At 37.8% G+C, this 23,437-nt stretch overlaps 2 protein-coding genes across 3 annotated transcripts in view; one reads left to right on the top strand and one right to left on the bottom strand.

Annotated features, from left to right (window-relative positions):
• The window catches only part of LOC123871321 (calcium/calmodulin-dependent protein kinase kinase 1), a 127,995-nt gene that overhangs the window by 13,548 nt on the left and 91,010 nt on the right, over positions 1–23,437 (bottom strand). The gene's annotated exons all lie outside the window — the stretch shown is intronic.
• Positions 19,880–22,828, top strand: LOC123871317. Its single transcript, XM_045915054.1, has 2 exons — positions 19,880–20,582; positions 20,741–22,828. Exons 1-2 carry the CDS (start codon positions 20,439–20,441, stop codon positions 22,631–22,633), a joined length of 2,037 nt encoding a protein of 678 aa, XP_045771010.1. The 5' UTR covers positions 19,880–20,438; the 3' UTR covers positions 22,634–22,828.

Raw genomic sequence — 23,437 nt, 5'->3', positions numbered from 1 at the left:
TTTTAAAGAATATTAGCCATGTTAGTCATGACTAACACTCCCCTTTCCAACTAAGCATAAAGCTTGTGCTAGGAGTGGGTACGACAATAATGCAACGGGTGGGGTTTGAACCGCCGACCTTTCGGATTTCAGCCCACTCCTATTGAGGCTACGACTAACTAGGCCTCATCTGTCCGTCCGCCTGTCTGTCTATCAGCGGGCTGTATTTCGTGAACAATAATAGGTAGAGTCTGAAAATATTCACAAAATGTGTATTTTTATTGCCGCTGTAACTAATAATAAAAATTAAAAAATTGACCGCCATGAAAAAAGTGTTATTTCTTGAACGATTCGTGTGCAAGCCCTACTTGCACTTGACCTATTTGCTTGCAGATGCAATGGTTTTGATTGGATGAATTTATGGCCTTCTTTGCAGCTGGGCAGCATTTGGGAATATGATATAAATATGGGTTAACGTTTTTAAAGTATGTAAGTACTTGTAAAAATTTATTTGACAAAATATCATTAGGTATTTTGCAATCTCGTGCGTAAATCATAAAAATAAACGTATCATTTATAATTTTATAACAAGATGGTGTAAAATGACTAGATCCTTGTATCTCTAGGGATTGTGTATAACTCCACTGACACTCCCTTAGGAAGTTCAAATTCCACATTTACTAGAAAATCCGCTGATACTGGGGAGGCATCAGAGGCATCGATGTGAGAGTGACCAAACTTACCGCTCTCTATAACACTGTCCTCAATTCCGGTCTCGTTTAAAAAGCAAAGAACTTTGTTATCATTAAGGGAGTGGCCACGGCAATATCTTATGAGACCTTTGGATCTTTTAAGGGTTTTGTACCTCAAAAGAAAAAAAGAACCCTCACTTCGTTGTCTGTCTGTCAGCCTGTCTATCGTGTCGGTTAATAAACCTATAAGGTGCTTTCCGTTGATCTAGAATCATGGGTAGGTAGATAGGTCTTATAGCACAAGTAAAGGGAAAAAACCGAAAACCGTGAATTTGTGGTTACATCGTATAATTTTTTTTAAATGTGTTTTAATTTTTGAAGTAAGATAACTATACCAAGTGGGGTGTTATATAAAAGGGTTTTACCTGTACGCTCTAAAAAAGATTCTTATTTATTTTTATGCATTTAAGTTTTTGATATATCGTGAAAAATTATTGTAGTTTAGCCGGTTTTTTTAGAGTTATTGTTATTAGGTCCTCAGCTTATGCCTTATTGTGTGAATTTCATTCATAGTTCTTTCTGTTCAGTCCTGAATTATTTAGCAAACATGGTTAACTTATGCATCGCTGTGAATATCGTGGAGTAAGTATCTAGACAGGAGTATCTCGTTGAAATATTATTTTCGCCGGCGCGATATTTTGTATCGCGAGTGTATGAAATTCATCGAGATTTAATATTTGAAACAGTTTTTAATTTCGACATTTTCTCTATGATAAGTGACGTGAAGTGATAGTTATCGGCAGACATTCGATGCATTTTATTTTAATTAATCAATCTTTTAAATTAATAAACACGTAGCTACATATTATTTCATGATTTTATTCATTTATAGGTACAAAATTGTAATATCATTATGATAATAAGTCATAGCTACTTACTAATTACTACTACTAATACTACTTATTAATATTATAAACTAGCCGATGCCCGCGACTTCGTTCGCGTGGATGTAGGTTTTTAAAATTCCCGTGGGAACTCTTTGATTTTCCGGGATAAAAAGTAACCTATGTGCGAATCCAGGGTATAATCTATCTCCATTCTAAATTTCAGCCCAATCCGTCCAGTAGTTTTTGCGTGAAGGAGTAACAACATACACACAAACACACACACACACACACATACAAACTTTCTCCTTTATAATATTAGTGTGATGGGAAAGTATGTCTGTCTATTAGCTTTTCACGGCCCATCCGTTTAACGGATTTTGAACGGATCGATGCAGAAACGCACTTACTTCCCGGGGACGGACATAGGCTAGTTTTTTCTCAGAAAATCAAAGAGTTCCCACGGGAAGAAGAAGACGAAAAAAACCACGTTTAAAGTTGATAAATCCACGTGGACGAAATTGTGGACAACGTCTATTTGGTAGATACAGCTCGAAGACGCTACTAGAAAGATGAATTCCTTAGTCTATGATGATTGATAACCAAGTTGCGTGGAAACTTAGACTAACAACATGGAAGCGTCATTAACTTGTAGTATTAAACATAAAAGTGTTATATTATCTTGTATGATAGTACGGAACCATGGATGAATTAATTAATCCAAGTACGGAACCCTTCGCGTGTTAGTCCGACTCGCACTGGACCGATTTTTTTTCAGTTATCACGTTTTCAGAATCGTCGTTCCAATTATAACTTTTTTTGCGAGGCTTCCAAATTTTCCGCAAGTTCGGGTGTTTTAGCTCGTTGCCGTTGTAAATAATAATTACAATAATTAAACAAATAGAGAGAGAGCCAGCGCGTGCTAGACCTTCGTTGTTTTATAAAAGCTGAAAGTTTGTTTGCGTATTGAATGGATATTTATATTACACAGGGATGAACGACCAGCGACTATGAAGTTTGGATCATGGTGATTTGGATTTTTGGAAAAATCTTACGTTAAAGTATAACTGAATGATAATGAAAATAAACTTCACTGACAATTGAAGGTTACAGTAACTAGAAAAGTGCTGATAACTTTCAAACGGCTAAACCGATTTTCTTGAACACTCTTAATCAAGCCACCTTTCAAACAAAAAAAAACTAAATTAAATTAGTTTAGGAGCTACGATGCCACAGACAGATACACAGATACACACGTCAAACTTATAGCACCCTCTTTTTGGGTCGGGGGTTAAAAATAAACTTTGAAACTTGAAGGGCGTCTGGCAGGGGTTGCTACGACACTGTCTAAGATCTGTAGAGCGCACTTTGATTTTGCTCAGACTTAAGACCCTGTTAAAACGAGACAGCGTTATACCGCTGGCATAAATCTGTCTCGATTCAACTGAAACTTAAACCTGAGCAAAGTCAAAGTACACTCTATAGATCTCAGCCTAAGTGTCTGGGAATGCTTGACGGGATTTCTAATACTATTCCGGAGAAAATATAAAAAAAATTAGACTTTATACCTTGACGTAAATTTTTCACACCTTTATTACCTGTTATCTCCCAAAGCCACCATGATCAAAACTTCATAGTCGCTGATCGTTCCTCCCTGTGTACGCACACAGTGACAGTACGCAGAGAAACTTTCAGCTTTTATAAAATAACGAAGGTCTGGCACGCGCTGGCTCTTCGTCCAAAACTTGTCCCAACAAGTCGAGTAATCCCCGCGGCGAGGGGCTGCAAATTGTTTGAGTTTACCGACAAGTCACAAGGGGCGCTTTAATTTTAAGTGAAAGGATTTTGTTCATTTACTTATTTCAAATCATTGTCTTATGGGTTTCATACCCAAAGGGTACCAACGACACTCTTTCACTATCTGCTGCTGTTCGGGTGACATAGGCTACATTTCTAACCCCCGACCAAAAAAGAGGGGCGTTATAAGTTTGAATTGTGTATCTGTCTGTGGCATCGTAGCTCCTAAACTAATGAACCGATTTCCATTTAGTTTTTTTGTTTGAAAAGTGGCTTGATCGAAAATGTTCTTAGCTATAACCTAATGAAAATCGGTTCAGACGTTTGAAAGTTATCAGCTCTTTTCTAGTTACTGTAACCTTCACTTGTCGGGGGTGTCATAAATTTTTAATTTACACTTCTATACGAAAAAATCGACCTGAAGGATGTTGCATCCAAAAAAGTGAAGGTCTCCAAAAAATTTTTGATATTGTATCGAGTGGGATATCAAATGAAAGCTAAAAAAAATCTGCAGTTCATTAATATAAATATAGTAACCATGTTAAAATACACCGAGCGACAGGAAAACAATTTTATACTATGCCTATCTGTCGCTATCTATCGGCAGTTCGCTGGTAGTAGTCGGGGATTAGTGCTGTTTTACTTTAACTTGTGTTATTAATAAGTATAGATTTATTTCTGGAGTGACTAATCTCCAATTAATTGTATCTTCATTTTCAATTTAAAAGACAATTTGTGACGAGGGAGCCAATAAAAGTTGAGCGTATTAAAAATTGAAATATCCAATTGCTTAAGAGGGCTCTCTCCGTCACTCGTTTCAAACAATCGTAGTTCCAATTTCATTTGAATATTAAGCAACCAAAGTCCATGAAATTTTGCAGACATATTCTAGAAACTAATATCTATGTCTGTGGTTTTCCAGATTTCTGTTAAAATATTCGGTTTCAAAGTTACGCGGTCTTAAAAAAATTCATACAAATCTTTGAGCCCCTGTAATTTTAAAACTACATATTTTTAGAAAAATCTAAAACACCACAGACACAGATATTAGTTTTTAGAATATGTCTGCAAAATTTCATGGACTTTGGTAGCTTAATATTCAAATGAAATTGGAACTACGATTGTATGAAACGAGTGATGGAGAGAGCCCTGTTTTTCAGAAACGACTCAGTCGCGATGAGTTGCTGTAATCCTGATGATCCACGATGAGTTAATTTGGATTCCCGATGGCTTCGTTTAGGAGATTTCTATAAAACATTCACTGCAAACTCTGCAACCTACATTTAACTTGGCAAGATATTATTTCTCGTTGAGAATAGACCTTCAAAGCTTGTAGGATAAATACCTGGATTTAGGCAGGATAGGTCACCGGTGGTTTGGAGTCTTCCCTTTCTCGTATTCCGTGGATAGTTTCTTCGAAGCACAGATTCGCAGAACACTTCACTTAATTTTAAAGTTTATGTGATTTTAAGTTATTTACTTAGCGTAGCGTTTTTACAGTTTAATAGCGGGTTTTGCGTGATTAATTTAGCGTTATATGAGTTTTTTACACAAGCGGCGCGTGGCGTTTGTACAGCGGGCGTCACGCAGTTAGCGGGTTTCAGACTCGACGTGCGTAAACGCCGGTTCAAAGGTAACTGACAGGAGTGGGGTGTGAGAGCGGGTAATAGGATGGAATTTTATGTGTGCGTGAGTGTTTGTATGTGTGTATGTATGATAGCGTGATTAAATATATAATAATAACTTAAGTAACTAGAGGGCGCTTACAACTTCCCCCGCCTAGAGGTAATCCTCTAAACAGAATGAATTGCAAGAGAGAGATAAAAATTATAGCGTTTAAAGCGTTTAAATAGAGTTAATAGCAGCCTATTGAGAAGGTAGAGGGCATATCCGAACTACAGGTCTGATGTAGCTTCCGGAACGCGTTCTAACTTTGACTGCTCGAATTATACTGTCTTTCCCTGGATAGAGTTCTTCTATAACTCCTAGAGGCCAGCAAAGAGGATGAACGTTGGAGTCTTTGATTACAACAACAGCTCCAAGACTCACAGGGTTGGATGGAGTATTCCACTTTTGTCTGTGTTGTAAAGAAGTCAAATATTCTTGGCTCCAGCGTTTCCAGAAAGAACAAGTAATTTTAGTTAACAATTGATAGCGGGATAAGCGGCTGTCGGGAATATCCGTTAAATCCTCGACAGGTAAATATTTTGCGGGAGTGAGATTGAGAAAATGATTGGGCGTAAGTGCGGAAAGATCTGACGGATCAGAGCTTAAAATACATAATGGTCTACTATTTAATAAGTTTTAGATTTGAATTATAATTGTATTTAATTCTTCATAAGTAAGGATTTGTGTCCCTACTACCTTGTATAAATGCGTTTTTACACAGCGAACGTTAATTTCGCTAAGACCATTAAAATGCGGGCCGTAAGGCGGGCTATGTTTAAATTGAATACGATGTTCTGCGAGGCGATTTTCAATGAAATTTTTATGAGCATTGGACTGTATGAGAGTGTAAAGTTCATCTAATTTGCGTTTAGCACCAAAAAAGGTAGTAGCTCCATCGCTGTATATTAGACTTACAAGGCCTTTGCGTGCGCTTAGTCTTAAAAAAGCTGCAAGAAATAAGTCAGAACTAAGATCTGAGACTAATTCTAGGTGTACTGCCTTGGTAGTCATGCATGTAAATATGCAGACGTACGCTTTATGACTTTTAATACCTCGGCGGCGAATGTGAGTTACAAAGAAAGGTCCCATGTAGTCCACAGCGGTGTGAACGAAGGCTTTAACTTGCGCTACTCTAAAAGCGGGTAACTCTCCCATTTGTGGAAAAGTAGATTGAGGGTTAGCGCGAAAACAAATATTGCATTTGTGTACACGTTGTCGAACCAAGTTTCTGGCAGCAATGATCCAGAACTTCTGTCTGAGTAAAGCGAGTAATAACGCGGGTCCTGTATGCAAATTAGTAATATGATAATAATCAACTATTAGTGGAGTGATGCGGTCTTTAGAAGGTAAGATTATTGGATGTTTTTGACCAAAATTTAATTGCGAATTGCTTAAACGACCACCAACTCTGATGATGTCGTCTGCGAGAAATGGGTTAAGTTTTAAGATCGATTTCGAGCAAGGTTTATTATTTTTGAGAGCGTGAATATCTTGAGAAAAATGTTTATTTTGAACATAGCGAATTATGTAAGTTTCTACATATTCAAGATCAAAAACTGTAATAGAACCGCGTGATTTTAAGCGTTTGGAGAATCTTAACATGTAAACAATGGTGCGCAATAATTTAGACCAGCTAGAAGAGCGTTCGGCTAAAATTTCAATCGGATGTTGAGCGTCAGAAACAGAAGTTTCAACTGCTAGAACAGTAATTTTTGCTTCTTCAAAATTTTCATTATGAGCGTTTACTTGAAAAGGCGTTATAGGCCATCGCGATATAGGATGCGTTGTCCACTGAGGAGCGTTAAACCAAAGTTTGCGTTCTAATAATTCTTTCGGCGTGACTGGACGAGATATAATGTCCGCAGGATTTTCGCGTCCTTTTATATGATACCAATGTTCAGCAGATAACTTTGAATTAATTTCGGTAATCCTATTGGCAACGAATGTATGGTATTTATATGCGGGAGAATGCAGCCATGAAAGAGCTACTTTAGAGTCCGAAAATGCGTAAATGTTATTTATTTTGCAGCGCTTGCTAAGAGTTTCACGTATCAAATCAATTAAACTGGCTAATAGAAGAGATGCGCAAAGCTCGAGTCGAGCGAGTGATGTTTTCTTAAGCGGTGCGACTCTAGATTTTGAAGCGAGCAAATGAATAGATCCAGAAGAATGTTCATCTGAACTTACGCGTATGTAAACGGCGGCTCCATAGCATTTTTCACTAGCGTCAGAAAAACCTATGAGCGTTACATGAGATTCAGAGTTCATACCTACGTAGCGTGGAATTTTGATTTGTTCTAAATGTGGTAATTCATTACAAAATTGTTCAAACTGTTGAGCGATTGAGCTGGGTACTGGAGTATCCCAGTCGAGATTTAATTTCCAACATTCTTGGACGAGAAGTTTCATAAAAGCGGTAACAGGACCTATTAGACCGATTGGATCGAACAGGCGCGCGGTAATTGAAAGAATTAAGCGTTTTGTATAATCGCGTGGACTTTCCTTAGCGTTGATTTTAAAAGTAAAAGTATCGAGTTTAGGATGCCACTGCATTCCTACTATTTTTGTAACGTCTTGAGCATCTGAATCAAAATTAATTGCGTGCGGATTTTTATGAGAGCTAGGAACTTCATTTAGAAATTTAGTGTCATTGGAGATCCATTTGGTTAAATTGAAACCACCCGAGTTGAACATATCGACCATTTCATGATAAGTTTCTTTGGCTTTCTCAAAACCATCGATTGAGTTTATGTAATCGTCCATGTACATGTGATGAGTAGCTTCATTAGCTGCGAGCGGGTACCTGTCAATGCTGTCTTCAGCTAGCTGACGCACGACTCTCATGGCGAGATAAGGTGAACTAGATACTCCAAATGATACTACGGTGAAGTTATAAGTGTCAATAGATTGCTCAGTGTCAAATCTAAAAAGAATTCTTTGAAAAGCGTGATGCGCGGGCGTTAAATTTAATTGAAAATAATGTTTTTCAATATCTGCGGTTACTGCGATTGAGAATAAGCGTAAATTTATTAAGAGTTCAAATATGTTATTTTGTAAGTTAGGACCTACATATAATAAATCGTTAAGCGATTTTCCGGAGGAAGTTCGACTTGAAGCGTTTAGAACGATACGAGTTTTCGAAGTCTGCTTATCAGGGCGATAAACAGCTCTGTGCGGAATATAATAACAATTTATATCGCGTGAAGGGTTGTCTACTTTCGTAAGATAACCTTTGTCTATGTATGACTGAATGGTTGCGTTATAATCTTTACGAAGAGCGGGATTAGCGTTTAATTTCTTCTCTAATTGAAGAAAGCGGAGTTTGGCGATCGAGTATGAGTCACCGAGTTTAGCGGGATCATCTTTAAAGGGTAAGTGAACAGTATATCGGCCTGTTTCATCGCGTGAGTAAGTATCTTTAAAGATGCGTTCACATGCTTCATCATCAGGGCTTATGTGAATTTTATTAGGTACATTTTCTAATGACCAAAAGCGTTCAGTAATTTCATCAAGTGACGGAGAGTCTGTGTGACATAAAAAAGTTTTAAAATCGTTTGAGCGGTGAGTCGAGTTGTGAGCTGCGCAGTCTGCTCTCCCCATCAGTATGTAGCCTAGCGTGCTTTGAACTGCGACTACAGACGAACGAGGCGAGACCACTCTGTCACACCCAAGCAAGAAGGGGAACAGTTCATTACCGATTAGGCAATCGATCGGCCCTGGAGTATGATAATCGTCGTCAGCCAATGGCAATGCGTGTAAATGAGTTAACTGGGAAACATCGATACGAGCGTTTGGTAAGTGGTCGGTAATTGTGTCTATCACCCTAGCGGTAATAGTATAAGAACAGCGTGAGTCAAAGCGAGAGTAAATTTTAAATGTTACGAATCCCAGGGATGTGCTTTCTGTTTGACCAATGCCTTTTACAACTGACGGAGCGAATTTAATTTTCAAATTTAAGCGTTGGCAACATTCTTTTGATATAAAATTAGTCATTGAACCTGTATCTAAAAATAAACGGATAGCGTATTGCGTATTGTTACTACATACATTTACTTTCGCGGTAGGTAAAAGTACAGTTGTATCTTTTGAGTAATTGCGTGAAGAGGTAGTCACCGAAAGTGCTAATTCTGTAGGATTAGTTGGCGGAGCGTGAGGTGCGGGAGGTGGTGCTGTAATCTTTGGCAAATCACTAGATTTATCATTCTGCGGTGGCATCTGTATCGGAGTGTTACTGCTGTTAGCACCATAGCGGTTCGGTGAGTAAGCGGTGGCATGTGACTGTGAGGTCCCGGGTTCATACCTGGGCTTAGAAAAAGAGCTACATAACAGACTGTGATGTGAGCTAGATGCACAGTTCCCACATCGACCCTGGCTCTTACAGCGGAACTTTAAATGAAATCCTAGGCAGAACTCACAAAATCTATTTTTTCTCACTATGTCTAGCTTAGTTTTAGCGTCTTGGTTTTTAAAAACCTCACACTTGTAAAGCGGATGAGCGTCTTGATTTTTACAGATTATGCACTTACGTTGAGTATTTTGAGAATTTAAATTATAATTAGTGTTGTTGCTGACTGTACTAGTATAAGTCTGAGTTTGCGATTTAGGTTTATATGAATTAGGTTTTTTATTTGGAGTTTGAGTGTTAACTTGAACGGAGCGTAAAGTTTGTATTTTTAACTGTTCTTTTAGAAAGTTATTTAAATCGGAAAAGGTAGGTATTTTAATGTGTTTGTGATTTTGTTCAAATAATGTGACAACCTCTTTACTTAACTTTGAGAGTGCAATGTGTGTAATCATAAAGTCTGATAAATCTGGTATTTCTAGGCGTTGCAGTGCCGCTTGTGCGGAACAAAATTGATCAACAAAAGATTCGAGCGGTTGATTTTGTTTGCAATTTAAAATCGTATCTATATATTGAGTAGCTTGCACTCTAGTATCTTGATATTTCTCTAATAATGCGTTCCATATAATAAGATAATTCTCAGAGGTGGGCGGTATACCAGAACAAACCAAAAGCGCCTTATCAGTTAAGCAACTGACTAAATATTGAACTTTCTGTACATCAGTGAGTCTATTGTTGTTATGTATTAAGTTCAAAAAGTTTTCGTAAAAGACAGTCCATTTTGACGGACAGCCATCAAATGTTTTTAAATTCAGTGGAGGTAATTTTTTATTTAACAAACTGTATTGGTTGTCAAACTGTGACACAGCTGATTCACTTTTAATTTCATTTAGAGTATATTGAATTTGACAGTATAATGTGTCAAATGCGCCTAGCGGGGCATAGTTCGGCGTATAAAGAGGGTCATGTTTCAAATAGGCTGAAATTAAATCATCTATAACTATCGCGAAATCTTGACGTAATTTTTCTAAACTTTGAACGCGAGACAAGAAATTCGTTCTGTTCACAGAATCACTCACCTTCAGACTTAAATCATATATTTGTTGAATTGATAAAAACAAGAATTCTTTCTTAGCCTCTAATCTAACAATAGTTTCGTTAGATTTCGACATTCTGATTTCTGATATGCGATAATAAACGTTATTTCAAGCGAATAAGACTCAATACAGGCGAATAATTATTTCGATATAATTTTTATAATGAGTTAGTTGAAGGTAGATATAAAAAGTTTTAATCTTTAAATATTGAAAAATATACATAAATAATTATATATAATGCGTTAATATAATGTAATGCGTGGATCTAAACATAAATATGCGTAATTATACAAGATTTTTGTATATTTTTGTTAGCGGCGGTACCTATGTTCCGAACGTAATTCTATTGCAATGAATATTGAAATATACAATAAATAGCGTGTTTAGTGTTGAATTGTATATGAATACGATTCTAGGAAGAGAAATTGGATACGGTGCGATAGGACCAGAGAAATTGTAGGATAAATACCTGGATTTAGGCAGGATAGGTCACCGGTGGTTTGGAGTCTTCCCTTTCTCGTATTCCGTGGATAGTTTCTTCGAAGCACAGATTCGCAGAACACTTCACTTAATTTTAAAGTTTATGTGATTTTAAGTTATTTACTTAGCGTAGCGTTTTTACAGTTTAATAGCGGGTTTTGCGTGATTAATTTAGCGTTATATGAGTTTTTTACACAAGCGGCGCGTGGCGTTTGTACAGCGGGCGTCACGCAGTTAGCGGGTTTCAGACTCGACGTGCGTAAACGCCGGTTCAAAGGTAACTGACAGGAGTGGGGTGTGAGAGCGGGTAATAGGATGGAATTTTATGTGTGCGTGAGTGTTTGTATGTGTGTATGTATGATAGCGTGATTAAATATATAATAATAACTTAAGTAACTAGAGGGCGCTTACAAAGCTTTTTCTGTGACCTGTTTTTCTTTCCCTCGACCCGCTCAAGTTAATAACTCTAAATAAATTTTAAAAATATACATAACTGCATTATAATATCGTTCAATGCGGACGCAAATGAATAAAACTATTGTATTCTAGGTCAATTTAAAAATATTTTATTTTGTTTTTTCTCTCTTGACTGTGAATAACAAATCTTTGTGACAAAGAAATTATTAGAAATGCGTTTTAAATATCTCCAGCACTCCAATTATTCCAATTCTATTATAATAAATTCTATACCAATAAACTACCGCTATACAAAACAGATCTGCAGTCCAAGACAATATTATATATACACTTCGAAAATCAAAATGATAAAAGAGCGTGGATTTGACCTGCAGCTCGCTCCAGCAATGCGCGGGACTTTAATTACTTGTATACATGGCATAATATTGTATATCAAATCGTTGAAAAGAGCAACCGCCAAGTTTCTTGCTGGTTCTTCTCGGTAGGAAAGGCATTCCGAACCAGTGGTAGATGCTCTTGACGATTCAAAAGTACTTGTATAAGTCTAATTGAATAAAAATATTTTGAATTTGAAAAAAGAGTTCAAAGTCTATACTTATCCGCACGCCGCGGACGAAGTTGCGGCCATCATCTAGATTCTAGTACTACATAAAACTTAGCTGAAATTGCTAGAAAAGTTGGCAATGTTGCGAGTTTGTATTTCGCCATATTTCCTAACTTTTTTACATCTTGCACCTGAAGCCGTAAACTTTAGTACTTTAAACTTGTAAAGCTAGAAACTACTTAAGACTTTCTCAAAGATTTAGATTTACGAGGTACTTGAAATAACTGTTTGAGAACTAAGCGCGACGCACACCTGTTGGAGTAGTCAAAGCAACATACGCGTAACGTCTTTTTTGAAAACAACGCAAACTAAGCTTTATCTACCAACTAGCCGCCCGCGACTTAGTTTGCGTTGATATAAGTTTTTTTTGAAAATCCCGTAGGAACTCTTTAATTTTCCAGGATAAACAGTAGTTGTGTTAATCCAGGGTATAATCTATCTCCATTCTAAATTTCAACCAAATCCGTTCAGTAGTTTTTGCGTGAAAGACTAACAAACATACACACATACACACAAACTCTCACCTTTATAATATTAGTGTGATGTATGCTAAATGCCAATAGAAGCGGCGAGTGGCCGACAGCGTGTCAGGTACCGTTCGAATCTCCCCTGTGTATTGTTTTAATAGACTAATAAGTACAAACATACATTGAAAGTTTTTTTCTTCAAAGCGGTAAACTTTTACAAGTGCTTTCTAATTGCCAATTTGATTAATCTTCCACTCTGGTTCGGAATGCTGAATTTCAACGGTATATCAAAGTATAAATTTGAGTTTAAACTGTTATCAAAGAATACGTTGCGTCTCGATTCGACTTCACTCAGTAGGTACGCGTCGGTCCCAAGGCTTTAACTTAAGCGTAGGGGGTCTAATTTGAATCATATTTCTTGATACAAGTCAAGGTAATAATCAACGTAACTTGCCGCTTTTCATAAAGTTATAGCAATTAAAGTTTCTTGAAGGCAGAGGTTTATTTTAGGTAGCTTTAGCATGACGATAAAACATCTGCATGCCTGAGAGGATCTCTTGTTCTCAAAGGTGTGAAAAGTATGAAAATTCGTTCTTGGCCGGCGTGATGGAGATTTTTTTTAGTCAGATACAAGTTAGCCCTTATCTGCAATCTCACCTGGTGATAAGTGATGCTGTAGTCTAAGATGGAAGCGGGCTAACCTAAAACATCCCTTTGGTTTTTACTCTAAATTCTAAACCACAGATGTCGGAAAAAACGTTATCTGTGCGTGTTACCCTTTTCCTTCTAACGCACCTCATCCGGAGAGGGCCGGATAAGTGAATTTTGGCCAAAAACGGCAAAGTTTAAATTGCAAATTGACATTTTGAATTACGTTTGTATGGAGAAGCGCGTAAGAAGGGTACCCTTAAATCAATCTACCCTTACTATATACGCATGTTATTATTTGGTATAATAGTCGTTTGCCCTTTACTACTATAATTATATAGCCGTTGAGTGTATGATAGTAACACTTGAGGCAGTATTTATGGGCGTCGTTTATAACTAGATATCGGAACCATAAAATTGGCTATCCGACCTTTGTGTACTGACCTGATTTCTGACCAATTTTGACCACGTTAAATCTCTAAGGATGCCTGGTATAGATTGCTCCTTATTCATGCATACGGTACTTAGTAATTTTTAAGGAAAATTGTAACATAGCAAATAATTACCTACATATAACACGATTACAGGCATAGGTTGGCCATAAAGATTGGATGTATAATGCCTATTATAATAATAAGCTACTTTACGCCAGTAAAATGGTCAACCTATGCATTGACCATTTTAGCCTTAAACTTAATTCAGACAGAACCCTTACCAGTCCCACAAAGTCTCCGACCGCCACATCGGAGGTCCCTTCCGTTAAATTAAAAAAAAAAAAAAAAACCACGATTACAGGGCCTCTTAGTGGCATATACGAAAACGTGCCCAGAATTGATATTGAAAGTGACTAAATTAATGCAAAAACTACATTAAAATCATCTAGCAGTTTTTCAAGAAAATGGATTCAAAAACGCTCAAACACACAGATCCATAACCTCATCGCTGTATGTAGGTACCTACCATCGCAATTTTAATTAATATAGATTTATTGTAAATCCCGTTGTAACCATTTTCCGGGATAAAAAGTAGTCTACATAGGTATGTTGGGATACAAGCTAAACGTGTACAGTACAACCAAATTAATAATGCGCATAGAAGTCTTCGTCACTGTTCGGCAACGGTCGTATGATACACATGATATTGACTCCTATTTGTTTATAACAAGGTGCAAAATGCAAGTGCATTGTTTAGGGCTCTTATGATTCAATGATTCGGGTGTTTCTGAGAATACGACGAATTTTGCACCTTGTTATAAACAAATAGGAGTCAATATCATGTGTATCATACGACCGTTGCCGAACAGTGACGAAGATTTCTAAGCGCATTATTATTTGGTTTTACTGTACATCCAAACGTCAAAATCAGTTAAAATGATGCAATGTGAAAGTTAACAGATAGATCGATACACGGACTTCGTCTGTGTTGGTGTTGGCTGGCGGGCGTGCTCTGCCTTGTTGGAGTGTTTTTTTTTTGTGAAAACTGACTGGAAAGCGCTCAAAGGGGTGCCGTGCATATGTCGGCGAGCGCCGGCACAGACGGGGTCCATACTTGTATAGTTTAACTAACTTGTTACAAATAAGTACAAACTTGACATTGGTTAATCTTTGTAAAGCCAGATGAGAGAGAGAGAGAAAAAAAAGAGAGAGATCGATACACTTTCGCATTTACAATGCGGTACGGATTAAAAAAGAAACTGTCAAAGTATATTTTTTTACTGCGCTTGACTGCAATCGCACCAAATAGTAATGCAGCCTAAAGTGGAGCGCGCCTGCCTAGAAGATGTCTATTCGCTCTTCTTTTGAAACTCCCAATATTATAGCTGGCGGGGAAAATGTAAACTGGAAACGCATTCCACAAATAAATTAAAATAAATTATCTAAGCTTACACCTTCATTTTTCAACCTTCAGGTTCCACATAACTATAGACAAACGATTAATAAAATTAAATTAAGATAATATTAATTTTAATAAGGCATAGCCCGAGTTCGTAGAAAACCCTCGAGCGTTTCTACTATAATTATAATAATTGATGTCAAGATAACAGGCCTACAAGAAGGTCCTCGCCCTTTCAGCCTACTTCGTATGTAAACTGAAGTTAGCGTTGAATTTAATCATCTCTACATAATTAGGTATCCGAACCTCATAAAGAAAACAAAACCCTTATAAAATCACTTTGTTTTGACTGACAGACAGACAGAAAGATAGATGTCTGTCTGTTTGTCTGTCTGTCATGAACCTATAGGGTACTTCCTGTTGACCTAGAATCATGAAATTTGGCAGGTAGGTAGGTCTTGTAGCACAAGTAAAGGAATAAATCCAAAAACCGTGAATTTGTGGTTACATGATGAGAAAAAAATTAAAATGTGTTTCAATTTTTAAAGTAAGATAACTATACTAAGTGGGGTATCATATTATGAAAGGGCTTTATCTGTACAATACAATGTACATTCTAAAACAGATTTTTATTTATTTTATGCATAATAGTTTTTGATTTATCGTGCAAAATGTTGGAAGAAATACCCTCGGTGCGCGAGTCTGACTCGCACGTAGCTGGTTTTTTCTTCCTGCATCCGGTTTACAGTGATTTTGAAAAGCTGTAGGACACAAGTGTAAATTAAAAATTTATAACACCCCCGGCAAGTGAAGGTTACAGTAACCAGAAAAGTGCTGATAACTTTCAAACGGCTGAACCGATTTCCTTGGATTATAGCTAAGAACACTCTCGATCAAGTCACCTTTCAAACAAAAAAAAAACTAAATTCAAATCGGTTCATTAGTTTAGGAGCTACGATGCCACAGACAGATACACACGTCAAACTTATAACACCCCAAAGTGTCTGGATGTTGGCTCGTGACCTTTGTACGGAATCATATTATGTTAGGGCAACAGCCCGAGCATAATATGATTCCTAATATAAACTAGCATTTTCCTCAGAATACATAATATACACTTGTTCGAGAGAAACACATTTAAATGTCCATCCAACTTTTCCTTTTTAAAAGCGTAAATCTTTTAGAAGAGAATAGAATATATTTTTAACCCCCAACCCAAAAAGAGAGGTGTTAGCTATAATCCAAGAAAATCGGTTCAGCCGTTTGAAAGTTACCAGCTCTTTTCTAGTTACTGTAGCCTTCACTTGTCGGGGGTGTTATAAATTTTTAATTTACACTTGTTATTATATATTTAGACTAGTTGATCCGCCCGGCGTCACCCGGGTGGGCTTACCTATTCCATAGATAAGCCTACTTAGTATAAAGTGTCTTTGTATTTAAAGTACGCTATCAAAAGAGACTTTACACTACACCCTTAGAAATAAGAGGTCACAGAAGAGTGTGATAGAAATAAAAATACCTTCATACTTAAATGGTAAAAGTGTTAGTAGCGACATATGACCTTTTATAGCGCAATTTACTATTATTGTATGCTGCCGAAATAGAAAGAAAACGACGAACTTCCTGGCGGGAGATCCCGGGTTTGATTCCCGGCAGGGGTTTGTAATTTCTAAATCTCTGGTCTGGTCTGGCGAGGGGTTTCGGCCGTGGTTAGACACCACCCTACCAGCAAAGCCGTGCCGCCAAGGGATTAAGCGTTCCGGTTGGATGCCGTGTAGATAGCAAAGATGGGTTTAATAAAAACTACCATACCCCTTCCAGGTTATCCCGCTTTCATCTTAGACTGCATCATCACTTACCACTAGGTGAGATTGTACTACAATTTTGTCTCTGTCAACCTTTGAGCCGCTTGGGGCATGTCTTAAACGACCCTAACCTAATCAAGTTATGACTACAAATAACCACTAAATTCGATTTAACGATAAAAAAGGTAAATCACTTAAACTGACGCAAATTATGATGACTCTCATAAGTTTTAACTTAATGCCGACATTGAAATATTCCACGCTCAGATTAAGAGGGCATTATCTCTAAGTATATTTCATTTTATAACGGGAGAGCACTTTAAACTCGGAGCTATTACATTTTTACAGTGAAGAGAGTAGATTGTTTTAATACACTTAAGCGGCCATCTAGAAAATGATTCCGACACAATTGGGTAGGTACTTGGCCGGGCTTGAAGGGCTGTACCTACCCCTCTTAATACGACCACAGTCTAAAGAGATCCTTCACACAATTTGTTTGGTAAAGCCACGAGGGTTCTCAACGCGCCCTGGCCTGAGAAGAAGTTCATAACGACTCAGCCAAGTATTATTTTTAACCCCTGACGCAAAAAGAGGGGTGTTATAAGTTTGACGTGTGTATCTGTGTATACTGCCTACCCAAGTTGTAGTAGATTAAGACTTATTTTCCACTAGCTGTGCCCGCGACTTTGTTCGCGTGGAATAGTGACCGCGCTTTATATAGCCACGGACGCTCAGGCGCGAGGCGTGTAGTACGTACTCTGTACGTTAACAATGTTCGCCGTGATTCTTTAAATTGACATAACTTTTTTATTTATGAACCGATCGACATGAAATAAACACTAAATGTTAAGTGAAGCTTACTACAATATATTAGTGAAAACCGTATCTAAATCGAATAAGCCGTTTCTGATATTAGCGTGCACAAACACACAGACAAACAGACGAAAAAAAATTACAATTTCGGGTTCGGCATCGATATAATAACAACCCCTGCTACTTTTTTTTTATATATTTCTATTGTACAGACACCACTTTTCTACAATTTTATTATATGTATAGATAGAAGATTAGGACCTATCAGAAAATAAGTTCATACCTTATTGCTTACCCTGGCTTTAAACCCCTGTGCAAGCCACTGATACAGTGCATTGATAAAGTAGTAAAACACGTTATATTGTAGTACACCCACGGATCTGGTGAAACTTACTCTACGGTCTAGTACAAAGCTGTTTAACAATGCATACAATGGAGGCTGCAACGCGAGCTCTACTCGTATCTTATTCATCCGATCCGCCTTGTTGAACGACTTGTGGTGGATTACATCTGACAGGGACGTATTTCGGTGCCTTTTTCCAAATTTACTAAAAAAAAACCGACCAAGTGTGAGTTGGACTCGAGTACCGAGGGTTCCGTACTCGGATATTTTTCCGACTTTATGCACGATAAATCATAAACTAAGTATTATGCATAAAAATGAATAAAAATCTTTTTTAGAATGTACAGACTGGCAAAGCCTTTTCATATGATACCCCACTTGGTACAGGTATCTTACTTTAATAATTGAAAATACTTAATTTTCGTATAAAATGTCACGCGAACTATAATAGGTTAGATTTAAAGATATTTATTCTCATAAAGACAAAGAAAAGTCATTCACATGAGAACTTAACTCTAAGAATACACTATTCGCCATTTTATTGCATAAATAAATAGTACTCATTCAATGCATTTATCGAAGTAACTTGAATTACTCATAATATGAACAGCTAATTCAGTTTTAAATGCATTGAATGAGTGTACATTTTTTATCTGTGCCGGTATTTTATTGTAAAGTTTAGCTCCTTCATAGGTAACGGTTTTTCTGCCATAATTTGTTCTGGTTTTGGGTAGGACAAGGTAACTGGCTCGACGAGTTTTAGTTACGTAATAACGATTCGATTGACGACACCTCATTCATCAAAATCGGCTCAGTAGTTTAGGCGCTACACTGGAACACACATAAATACATAGACTGTTTAAATCATGAGCGTTCCTTTTGGCTCCGTAGTCGGGTAAAAACAAATTAGGGCAATAAATTTTGCTCCTGTCGTAATACAAAATGTAAGATCTAGTGCTCGTACATCCCTGGCCACTACCTTCATGAATACTTGAGTTGATCTACGAAATAACATGGAGTGTGGCCAAATGTAGCTATCAAGTTGAGGCTTGTTACGGGCGCTTACCTGCACAATAATGCGGATTAGCAGAAGACAGTATAATAGGCGACAGGTTGAGATGGCAATCGGGGACGCCCCGCACACCCGCACGTTACCCGCGCTTACCCGCAGCGGGTTAGCGCGGGTGCATAGCATAATATTTGCATACTAGAATTAATGGTCGAATACATTGGACTCAATATACTCTTTGTACCACCTTTTGTACCTGTACTCAAAAAATATAGGATACTAGAGGATGCCCGCGACTTCGTCGTGGGAACTGTTTGGTTTTCCGGGATAAAAAGTTGTCTATATCATTAACATGGACGCAAGCTACCTCGGTACCTTTCATACAAATCGGTTGAGCGGATGGGTCTTTAGGAAACCCGTAGGAACTCTTTGATTTTCCGGGATAAAAAGTAGCCTGTGTCCGTCCCCGGGATATAAGCTAACTCTGTACTAAATTTCGTTTGAATCGGTTAAACTGTTGGGCCGTGAAAAGGTAGCAGACAGACAGACAGACACACTTTCGCATTTATAATATTAGCAAGGATGATTATGATTATGCTTTTCTGGCACAAATCACATTGATCCGTGGCTCCTTTGAGCTGTGATTGAAGGAAAAACCAAAAACCAACAAACACGCAACTAACAAACATCATTTAACATTTATAATATGGGTTAGTACATTGATAACAGTTGAACATCAACATCCCCTGAGGATACAGGACATTTTGCAATTCAAGTTGCAACCTACAAAACCAACATCTGAGGATTCAGGATACTTTGCAATTCAACCTACAAAGAGACACATATTACAGTGAATTGGGAATGAGGATCGACATTGTCGATTCGGATAGTTCTCGCGGGACAGGCAAATCCAATTGTGTGTCTGCCTTTATTTGTTTCAGTTTTATTAGTAGCATTAACCCTGCAGCATCAGGTATGCGGAGTTGGAAATGTTTGAACATGGAACAAAACGTACCCACCCTTGTAGCAAATTGAAACCGGTACCATTAGAAAGGTCTTTGAAAATATTTAAACTTGTTGTATGACACCAACTTTGTAGCTCATGGGGGAAAAAAGATATTCGGCGTTAAAAATGCCGAAAATCATCGAATTTCCCTCAAGCGCATTCAACATGTTCGCGATATAAATGTGCATAAGTGCAAGTGAGATAGATAGTGTGGCGTCAGTACCTCCGCCGCGCCGCCTCGATCTTTTGTTCTCGCCAAGTTACTAGTTAGTACTACCCGTACACATAAAGAATGGTATTGAAAATGGCGTCGCTTTCTAACCTCTCACTCGCACTTAGCGGATTGTCGCTATACATCCCGTTTATGCTGACAAAACCGGCCTACTTTGCCGCCATTTCTAATCCCATTCTTTATCTGTACGGGTAGTACCTGTTTGGAACTATCTTTGAGCGCGCGCATTTTTGTCATCTTAGTTTTTTTATCATTGTTTTACCTACAACCTCAGCCTTCACAACGGACTTTAGTGTATTGCTTAACGACTGGATTTGACGAAATGGAAGGTGAACGCCGTGTAGTGTGTATTACGTGTACAAGATCAGTACTACGTGACCGAAACCGGCATCATCTGACGCGAGACTATTTGGAAGACAATCCAGGCTTCACAGAGTACGTGATGGAACGGATTAACATAAATGAGGTTAGTAAAAACTTAACTGTTTTCATTTATCATACATATGACTTAGTAGTATTTGCTCTTGCAGTGTCTTTGTGTTTACTCATACCTAATACGTAACGTCAAAGTATGCCCTCAAATAAAAAATAACATGAAGATAACTTGAGGTTTTTTTCTTTTAGATGGCCCTCAATCAAGTCCAATATATGTGTCATCGTTGTTGGGTAGCTGGAAGAAGACAGCAAGCCAGGTTCGAACAAGAACAAAACCAAGAACTCGGAAATCCAGAGCAACCAACCATGCAACCAACGTCGGTTCCAACTTATAGGCGGGTTGCAAATACGGCGCGTCACTGCTTATTCCGCGGGTGCATCAACCAAGAACTTCATAGAGTGTCCAGCTTTATAAAAGTACTTTTGTTAGTTGATTATAGCGTATACGTTCCTGAAAATGCACGCATTTGTGCACATCACATCAACTCAAATGATTGGAGCTCCCTGTATGAAAATGGGGAGACGATATTCACGCCAGATCAGCTAAAAGACATGATCGACACGTTACGAGCTGCATATAAACATAAGACAAATATAGATTTTGACAATGTAAACAACATTTCACCTGAGGATCTATTTTACCTAACTGGCTTAACACACCAACAATTCTCAACCATTTTAAGTGAAACACCGTCTCTTTTAGCTCAATGTAAAAGACCAAAAACTGCACTGGGTGTCTATTTATTAAAACTTAGGTCTGGTGAACCAAATACTCGTATAGCCTCACAAATAGGTGTATCTCGAAAAACGATTGGCGTTTTACTTAAAACTGCACGAAACTGCTTGACGCAGGACTTTGTTGTTCGCCATTTAGGTTTTAATCATATAAGCCGTAATGATATCATAGCTCACAGCCTTGCAGTGCCATCATATTTATACTCCAACCCTTTAAATCCAGTGGCGATAGTTCTATGTGATGGTTCATATATATACGTCCAGAAAAGTAAAAACTTTTTGTTTCAAAAAAAAACCTACAGCTTACACAAGTACAAAAACCTGTTAAAACCCTTTTTAATTACATGCCCAGACGGCTATATTATAGATATATGTGGACCATACGCTGCAACCAAAACGGATGCCCAAATCATGAGTGATATTATGAATGATACCACGTCCCCAGTGCATATAGTATTACAAACAGATGACGTTTTTATCTTAGATCGAGGGTTCAGAGACTCTATACCAGAAATAGAAAGTGCAGGTTATGTTGCCCATATGCCGCCGAGCAAAGACAGACATGCCACACAGCTCACAGACATACAAGCAAATAAATCTCGACAAATCACAATAGTGCGATGGGTCATTGAAGTCATAAATGGATGGTTCAAAAGAGACTACAAGATATTCAGGCATACACTTATTAATAAAACACTCCCTCACGTGTTTACAGACTTTCGCATTGCAGGAGCACTTATAAATGCATTTAGGCAACCTCTGACGGACAATGAGCATGCCCAAGCCTTTATCGGAATAATAGCTCAAAGAATAAACGAACACAATATACTGGGCAATTATGTAGTCACAGAAAATATAAATCGACAACGGGCGGTGTTCACTACAATGACGGCTACATTAATACCATTTCCACAATTGACAGAAGAAGACGTCATTTTATTCAGTTTGGGAACATACCATTTAAAACTCGCTAGATCGTACGTTGCCGAGCATTTGCGAGGTGGAGATGGTTTATATAATATAGAGGTATCTTCTAGCCCTAGCCCTAGTATGGCGGAGCATGGGCTGGTGACAGAAAACTGCTCATTAATTAGAGGCCGCATATTATCGAGGCACGTCTCGAATAAAATATATTACACATATATTTTGCTTAAAGAGAACATCCAGGGCAGAGAAGCTATCGCAGCATATTATTGTTCCTGCATGACAGGTATGAGAACTCTAGGCGCCTGTGCCCACACTGTTAGCATAATATGGTACTTAGGTGTGGGTAGGCACCTAGATAACTTCGTTGGTCCGGCAAATGCCTGGGACGATGTAATAATTGAAAGTAGCAATACCATATAAAAATGATGCTTCTTTGTTCTGTAATAAAACTGTGCTTTTTAAGATTGATGGTTTTTTATTTAATATTTTGCCCGTAGCAAAAACGAACGGTATGGAGGTAAGGAAGAGAGAACGTCTTAGCTTTTAAGCTGATGGTCTCTTTTTAGAATGGAAGAATGTCTGGTTGTTCATTTGGTTTATAGAACAGAAAAATATGCTATTGTTATAATACTTGGCAATTAAAAATGCAAAAAAGAAGTTATCATAACTTCGGTCTCCCATTCATTCATTCATTCGTTCATTCATTTTTCTGTCAGTCAGTTATGCCTCTTCTAAATGACACCTAGTCTAAAATGCTACACGGTGGGTACGGGTTCCATACAAAATTACCCATTGTTCTTTTTTGCTGGCGCGCGTGTTGTGACTTTTTGGAGTGTTTTTTTGTTAAAACTGACTGGAAAGCGCTCTAAGGGGGTGCCGTGCGTATGTCGGCGAGCCGGCACAGACGGAGTCCATACTTGTATAGTTTTGCTAACTTGTTACAAATAACTACAAACTTGACATTGGCTAATCATTGTAAAAGCCAGACGAGAGAGAAAAAAAAATGGTTTTGACTTTTGATTCATTTTTCTTGACAGACAAGCAACGAAGCGATCCTATAAAGGTTCCTTTTTTGAAAATTGAAAATTGAAAATCTTCATTTCGAACGGACGAATGACCCGGGAAACGAGGGAAGTTGCCTATTTCCTGAACGAATCGGGATAAGTGAAAGAGCGCAGATTAATTAGATTTCTAATATCCTCGTATCTACAGCACACAGGTGCC

This window comes from Maniola jurtina, chromosome 13 (assembly GCF_905333055.1).
Source record: "Maniola jurtina chromosome 13, ilManJurt1.1, whole genome shotgun sequence".
NCBI classification, from domain to species: domain Eukaryota; kingdom Metazoa; phylum Arthropoda; class Insecta; order Lepidoptera; family Nymphalidae; genus Maniola; species Maniola jurtina.
Note: the sequence above shows the minus strand (reverse complement) of the source record. Positions and strands in the feature narration are given on the sequence as shown.